Source organism: Populus trichocarpa, chromosome 12 (assembly GCF_000002775.5).
Source record: "Populus trichocarpa isolate Nisqually-1 chromosome 12, P.trichocarpa_v4.1, whole genome shotgun sequence".
In the NCBI taxonomy this organism is placed as follows: Eukaryota; Viridiplantae; Streptophyta; class Magnoliopsida; order Malpighiales; family Salicaceae; genus Populus; species Populus trichocarpa.
The window spans coordinates 5,501,748-5,509,885 of NC_037296.2; the positions used below are offsets into that span (position 1 = coordinate 5,501,748).

At 32.9% G+C, this 8,138-nt stretch overlaps 1 protein-coding gene across 1 annotated transcript; it reads right to left on the reverse strand.

Annotated features, from left to right (window-relative positions):
* Positions 1 to 634: 634 nt before the first annotated feature.
* Positions 635 to 3,214, reverse strand: LOC7493522 (NAC domain-containing protein 92). Its single transcript, XM_024582257.2, has 3 exons — positions 2,919 to 3,214; positions 1,524 to 1,789; positions 635 to 1,411 (listed from the first exon to the last, which is right to left on the reverse strand). The coding sequence occupies exons 1-3, from the start codon at positions 3,070 to 3,072 to the stop codon at positions 905 to 907; spliced, it is 927 nt and encodes a 308-aa protein (XP_024438025.1). The 5' UTR covers positions 3,073 to 3,214; the 3' UTR covers positions 635 to 904.
* Positions 3,215 to 8,138: the final 4,924 nt, after the last annotated feature.

Genomic DNA, 8,138 nt, shown 5'->3' on the forward strand with positions numbered 1-8,138 from the left:
TGTGTATATGTGTATGTGTCTGTCAAAGATTGGCATTTGAAACTAAAAAGTTGAAAATAATAATTAAACTTATTTTTGAAAGTTATTCAATTTATTTAAAAAGAAAACACTCATTTATTATTTATTATAGTGTTGTTTTAGTTTCTATAAATATTTTTTTTTATTACGCTAAGCCAACTAATTCTCCTTCTATATATATTTTTTCAATGATAAAAGGGTATAGTTAGATTAATTTATATGTCATTTGAGACTCTTTTTTTTTACGATATTAAAAGTGCTCTTACAGGTTATTTTGATGCATGTAGAGAGATAAATTCCTTCATGTGTTAGTCTTAAGATTTGAACTCGGAAGTCAAAGGAATCCATCAAGTACAAATGGCTTCATAGTTAGGAATTCCAAATGTGCTAGATTGTAAAACTTGCACCGGCGCATGCATTATCCTCTTAAACTTGGTATCATTGTCAATAATGGCATAGTTACATAAGCCATTCATGGAAAAGAGGGATCGGAATTTGATCGACAAAATAATGTATCGAGTAATTAACAAGGTTGGCCTTTAGAAGAAAAGATTTGTGAAATCCTTAATTTTTATTGAACTAACAGGTGGAAGAGTTGTGAAGCGGAACATGAACATAACAGGAACGAAGAACCAGGGATTTTCCTTCATTTCGACATTGAATTACAAGTACTACACCAACTTGACACTTGAACGTTTGGAGACCTTTCCCGTACTTCACAAACATATACGAAAGGTTCCCAACTTGTACAATATCTAACTACAACATTTAACAATGATAACAGCATTATTCTTGGGTATGAGCTTTGTGTTCTGAGTCACAATTTGAATACCCCTCTTGAAGATTAACAGAAAAGTGTGTGTTAGTTTCAACTTTAATCAGAGTTTTACCAATTAATGGAGTCCAAACTGAATGGTTGCTCCTGCTGTGGCTGTGGCGCTGAGTCTAAAACCTTAGAAGAAGAAGCTTGGAAATTTGAACCTAAAGCAGCCCCATACTCATGAGGGATCCCATTTGTCAGAAACGAGTAATTTGTAGTTGTAGCTTCTCTTTGTTGATAACTCCTGAGTTGCAATGCTTTGAGCAGCAAGGAATTCATTGTAAGGTTTGTGCTTAGCAATCCTGAAGGCCATGCGAGTGAAGGGAGAGTTGCTGCTTCTCTTGCTGCAGCCCAATTCATGTGCGAGTCCACATTTACATTGCTTTCGTTGTTGTAACTGTGTGCTAAAATGTTATTGAACCCACTGGATGAATTGGCAATATCTCCGAACTTATCATTGACAATTGAGTTTGTATCACATGGAGACCCTAGAGATTGCTGAGAGGATGGTTCCTGCTGTGGTTTTTTGACTTCTGTGCTCTTCTGAAAAACCCTACAAACTACCCATTCCTCCTGTGAGAATGAAACAGTCAAGAAATTAGCTAGTCTTATGAACCCCGACCACATAGAAAATGGAATGATAATAAACGTGTAAAGATTGAAATGTCGAGTACATATTCATTACCTTTGTGGACTTGAAAGGATGCTTGTCATCTAGCCTGTACTCATGCATAACCCAGTTACTTTTCTCACCCCTTGGAGCTCTACCCCTGTAGAACACTAGGGTTTTCTTCATTCCTACCAGCACTCCAGCACGAAAGATTTCCTTGTCTTTCCCTGTGGTTTTCCAGTAGCCTGCTTCTGTGGCTCTGTTGGTTCGGAGTCCAGTTGGGTATTTTCTGTCTCTCAAGCTAAAGAAGTACCATTCTTTCTCTCCCATGGACGCCTTGCCTGTACAATATGCATGCTAATTTAGAATCACTCCTTCTGGCTTTTCTTTCAGTCTCATTTGATTTCTTCCGTTGTAGAAGAATCAACAATTGTTACAAATACGATGAAATAGGAAAATCAATGCTTAATTGATAATTAAAAAAAAAACAAATTTCGACTGCATACTTGTACCACCAATGTTAGCGAAGAAATCATGGAAATCATTGAAATATCCTCTTCTTTTTTGTTGAGCATTTGATTCGAAATTAAGGATCTTGTTAACAGAAGAAAAAAGAAAAAGATAGAAGGAATAGTTTGTGGTTTATTTAAGTAGTGGCATGTCTCCTCTATTTAATGAAGTTTTATGTTTGAATTCAAATGAGTATACTTGATTAAGAAGAATAATGAATAAAAAAAGTGGTGTTGTGAATATTTTGAACTCTTGAGAACTGTAAATTTATCTTGTTTTGGTTTAATCTTTTATGGTAATATATTTTTGTATTCGTCAAGTTCTTCAAAATAGTAAAACATATACGATTCGATTTGTATTCTATATTATCATCTAGTGCTTGGCTCTCATAAAAGATCTAAAAATCATATACAATGATGTCACAACTTCCAGTTTTCAAGGGGAAGTCCAGGCTTCTCAGCATGGCAGTGATCGTATAAGGTATAATACCTATCTTCTATGTATACATATGAACACCCTTTAGGACAAGTTTACTAATTAATTTAGAGACAATGTTACTTTTACGTCAACTTTCTCGACTACAGAATTGGCAAGTAATTAGTTAAGAAACGGAAGAGGTAGAGGTAGATAACGTGTCCAAATACTGTAAAAAAAAGGATTATTTTATCGCTTTTTGGAATTTTCCACGGCCGACCTTTTCCTTTCCCATTCCCATTCCCCTTCCTCGTTTTTGACAAAATGGTTTCCCGATAGAATTAATTATACAATGACAATTACCAAAGAAATTTCTCAAAGTGATTAAATTCATGGACAACTTATTTGATGCTCCAGAATCCGAACACTAGAAGCATAAATGGAGAACTGCAGGCAAAAGCAGGAAGAAAAGTAGATGTATATTTATTTTAAGAAGATATAGACGAGGAAAAACTTTGAAACATGCATAATAATAATGATAATTACCTGGGAGATCCCAAGGTTCACACTTATTGAGATCAACATCTACCATGGCTTTGGAGGTGAAACTGGTGTCAGATACCTTGCGTGTTAGATAACATGTAATGAGCTCTTCATCTGTTGGATGGAACCTGAATCCAGGAGGAAGATTTTCCTCCATTTTCAAGCACTAGCTAGGTAAGAGCAAACAAGAAAATATGGAAACCCTAGACAGAATACGGATCGGATGATGCTTGCAAACAAAGCCTTATAACATCAACAAGAAGAGCAAGCAAAGGGAGCTGGTCCTTTTATATAATAAATCTTCCTTCAAGAAGAAGCAGGACTTGGCAGTCCATTTTTTTATCCTGATAATTACAGCTAACACTTTGACAAAGATGGTGCATGGAAATCTTGATTTTCTTTTGCTGACTAATTCTCCAAAATGCTATCATTGTGCGAGGGCTAGAAAAATGGTTTGCCAAACTGTCACTAGGGTTGTAACAATATTACAAGAAAACCTAGCATTTCTGGTATTGACCATGATGAAGACACGAAGAACTGGCATGTATTGACTTTGTTCTATGGCGAAAATTTGTGCACGAGGGTTGAGCCTTGGTTACACCAGATTTGTTTATACGTTTCTTGTCCAACCACCTTCACCCATTTCTACCCGCCCAGCTCTTGTCCAATCAATGGGAACATAAGGTCTTCACTGCGACACCAATTAATATATTTTCTACACTTGCCCGTCCTTGCATCATATCTCTGCATGTTTATGTGAAATGGGAGTGTTTAGGGTTTTTTTTTAGTAAATTATCGCTTAAGAAATTTAATATATATTAATCGTGGCCACATCAAACATAAATACCCATGATAATTGTTGTTAAGAAAAAAATGATGACAATTTGTTATTAATTGGAAGCAAGATTTGTCATCACTTTTCACGTGATAAATATAATTAAATACAGGGAACCACAGCTTTTTTAAATAATGAGGTGATCTAATCCAGTTTGAGGATTGAGGATTGAGATTATATATATAGCTACTAGGCTATATAAAACGAATGAGAAATGTTTATTATCCATCATATTATGTTTATTTTAAATTAGTTTTTAGAATAATACTTTTCTTTTAACACCCTTGACTCATTGTAATTTCCATTTTAAATAAACAGTGGTGCTAGAGAAATTAATGATTATTCAGTACAATGTAGTAAAATGTTAACCTGTAGGTAAAGTTTTGACAACATATATGAAGCTTTGGTTCCAAGTCCTCTATGTTAGATGAGGTCTTAAGATATAATTTATATTATTCTCTAACACTTTTTTTTAAATAAAAGTTTTTTAAACTTGAAACTTATACAGGCTCACACTACCTTGTGTTTAATTTTTTATCAAATAAATAAGGATGATGAGATTTGAACTCGTGACCGTTTGGTTATCAAGGCTCTAATATCATGTCAAAGAACTAGTTCAACTTAATAGTTTAAATTGTTAAGTGAGATCTTAAAATATAATTTATAATATTAAATCTCAAAATATAATTTATATTAGTTTCTAACGTATTATCTTTGCATAACTCAAGGAAGTAAGTACTCTCGTTGATTCAATAGTTTATGTAAATCATTACAATTAATTCGACACTGTGAAAGATTGGCTGTGATGTCCAAAAAAAAGTATTGGTATATATCCCACAACTTTTAAAACTAAGATTTACGTAAATACTACAATGTTAGGTTGATGGTTTAGTTATAACAATTTATAGCAATTTTATATATATATATATATATATATATATATATAATTTCGTTGATGAGACTACATGCATTAAGATCTTACATGACTGCTTCAAATCTTGATGCATGCTATTGTAGTTATTTAAATATATGTGGACGAAGGTTACAAAGAGTGGTTAAAATGGTCACCAAACCAGGCGACTGTATCTTTGGTAAGAATTTATGTTGGATCTTTCTTTCATTCTTCGCATTTGTCATCGAAACCCCATCAATTTCAATCCTAACAAGAACTTCAATGCACTAACTTCATCTCTCGGTGTTTGTTTTGCATTTGGGCTTCTAGAACAACTTCTAAACTTTGATTAAATTTCCCCACGAAGAAAATTATCCATTTTTTTATGCAGCCTGGCACGTCGGCATCTGCGGGAATTGATTTCTGTGGAAAGGAAACAGTCTAAGTACTCCTAGCTATAAACATAAACGTACAGAAGAAGACCTTGGTATATCAAATAATCAAACTGAACGCCACTGTTGCAGGGAATATCTCCGCCAGTTAAAGGGTGGAAATATAGAAAAAAGAATTATTTTATGATAATTAAATCCTAACTAGTTTTTCAGAAATTTATTGTTATTTATTTTGGGACCCTATATAAATATACAAGATGCAAAATAAATAAATAAATAAATAAACTAGAAAAATAAAAAAAAAATACATCAATAAGAAGAATATGAAAAATATCCAGAAAATTTTTAAAGAGTGGTTGAGGAGGACCAAAGTACGAAGAGTTGAAAAATTAAAAGTTCAATTTTGACTGATGAAAGCCCTATTAACAAGAAAAATTCAATTTGAAAAGAAAAGAAAATCAAAATTAGATGTTTGATAACTCAATTGAGATTTTTCTGGGTTTAATTGAATTTATTGAAGGAAGGCTTAATTGTAAGGAAATTTGGTTTTAGATTCAATTCGGGCTTTAATTGAAAATAATTCAAGTTTAGGGGTTGAATTGCAATGTTGAAAAGCTAATTTGGTCAAATCAGGGGTTTAATTGATAAATATTGAAGTTTGATAGGCAATTAGGAACTTGATTGAAAAAATTCAAAACCAATGACCAAACTGTAAAAGGCGCGAGACTTCAAGGACTTAAATTGGCAAAATCAAAGGCCAAATTGAAGACAATTAAAAGTTTGATGGTTAATTAATGGTTATTTTGCATAAATCAAGAACCAATTACCTAATTGAAAAAGGAGTTGAACTTTGAGGCTAGCAATTGAGTTTGACAAGGGTGGAATAGCATGACATTAAAAGTTGGGAGGCAATCACATGTGCAATTAAAAGAAATTAGAAGAACAAGGACTTAAGTGAAAATTGTCACAACCCAAATTAAAAACCCTATTTTTAGAGTTTAACCTAGAAAACGCGTCACTCATATTTAATGAAGGGATCGAAAGATATGTCGTTCAACCATTATTTATCTTTTTTTTTTACAGTTTTGTCTGATCGAGTTGACATATTCAAACGAATGAATGTGAAGCTACAAATATCCAAATCGAGCAAGATTTGATCCAAAAAAAAATGTGTTCTCTCTATCAATTTCAAGTGGTAGTCAACGATGATGATGTCATAGTTACTCTGACGAGGCTTTCAAAATCAATCAACTCAGTCAGTTGTGATTGTGATACCCATTATACAAAAACCACTATTTTTTTATGTGTTCACACTTAAAAGCATCTCAAAGGGTTCTTATCAAGGGCTTGAAACCTTCTTCTTAAGATCAAAAGGCTAAAAAAACTCACTTTGACCTCCAAGTTTTGTAAAAACCATCTTTGAGTTTATTGCAAAACCACCATTGCGAAACCAGCCAAGGACAGAGCTTCCAGTTATTAAAATTTGTCCAAAACCCTCCTATTTTGATCAAAGAGCCAAACATTGATCAATCATTGATTGAATCTATAAAAAAAACCTAGCAAAACCCTAAAAATACCTTGGAAAATCAGAACCAAAAGAGGGGGGAATGAATAAAAAATAAAGGATGAAGGAAAAATCTTGATAAAAAACCTAAGTGTAAAGGTTCATGAGACAAACATAAAGGTTTCTTAAGTTTTGAAAGGGTAGTAAGTTAGAGGCAAAAACTTTCCAAAGAAAAGTAAAGACAGAGTAAATGTTCTAGGTATATTTTCTAATCCAAAAATAGAGTCCACATGGCCTGTTTAGAGTGTTTTTTATTTATTTATTTTTCATTCATATTTATGTTCACAAGCATGGAAATGAGGTTTAGAATGTTTGGCAAGCAGTGTTATGCTTGCCTCTTTTATACAATAATGCTTGCCTCTTTCGTTATTGTAATAGTTTGATTATGTTTTTTAAATCTTTTTTTTTTAATGTTTTAGAATTAATAAAAGTTTTCTATTTAAGTTGTTTTTTCGATAAAATAGTGTTGTTTTAGTTTTTATTTAACTTAAGCAATACATGTTGAAGCAATGATGTTTACACTACAAAAAAAAAAGCCTATTAGCAACTACCTAGTCCGTTGCAGATAATATTAAAATCTGTTGCTGATAAAACTCAGCAACGGAATTAGCAACAGATAATTTCAGATGCAAATAATATATGCTAATTTTTTAGCAACGGATTATCCATTGCTGATTTTTTAGTAACAGATTATCCGTTACTGAAATTCGGTTGCTGATTATATAAATCAGCAACGGATATTGCGTTGCTGATCCGTTGCTAATAAGCAATGGAAACTTTGTTGCTGGTCCGTTGCTGATTTGTCCGAATTTTTTAAATTATTTTTCCCATCTATTGAATTTGTTTTAATTATTTGTGGATATTTAAAAAATTATAGATAAATATATAAAGAACATAAATTAATACTAGAAATTATTTTATAAAAAATAATAACGCAAATAAAAATAAATTTCATAATAAATTTCTAAATCTCATTAAACTTACATCAAAATAGATAAGTCACAATTTAATAAATATGTTCTATCATAAAGGTGATGATTAGGGTGGTGGTGGAAACAAACCAAAACAATGCTGACCATCATAAGGTGGGATCGGTATATGGTGGTGGAGGTCTAGGTCGATATACTGGATTAGACGGGGGATACATATGTGTCGTCATCTGTGGAGCCACATGTGACGACATAGATGAAGCCATAGGTGCCGACATACCTTGGTCCATATTTGATGTCCAAGCTTGGTATCCCATATTACTAAGAAATTTTTTGATTGAGGTCATCTCCTATTGTAATGATAAAATATGACCATCTCTTTCCTTTATTTGCTCTTTCAATGCCTGAATTGATGAGCTAGGAGGTGTTGACTCCATCGTATAGAATTGTGATGAAGCACTCGTACTAACCATGGATTTTGGCATACCAGGTGCACCATATATTCTACCCTTTGTAACTCCTCCTATAACCACACACCAAGCTGCTCCATCAAATGAAGGATGATTTTCCCAATCAGCTCCATATCTTGGAATTATCTCTTTTTTGTAATT

Coding starts and splice junctions, on each gene's coding strand:
- LOC7493522 (XM_024582257.2), bottom strand. CDS start 3,072: ATGGAGGAAAATCTTCCTCCTGGATTCAGGTTCCATCCAACAGATGAA. Junction 1,790..2,918: donor TGAACCTTGGGATCTCCCAG/GTAATTATCATT, acceptor CATATTGTACAG/GCAAGGCGTCCATGGGAGAG. Junction 1,412..1,523: donor ATCCTTTCAAGTCCACAAAG/GTAATGAATATG, acceptor TCATTCTCACAG/GAGGAATGGGTAGTTTGTAG.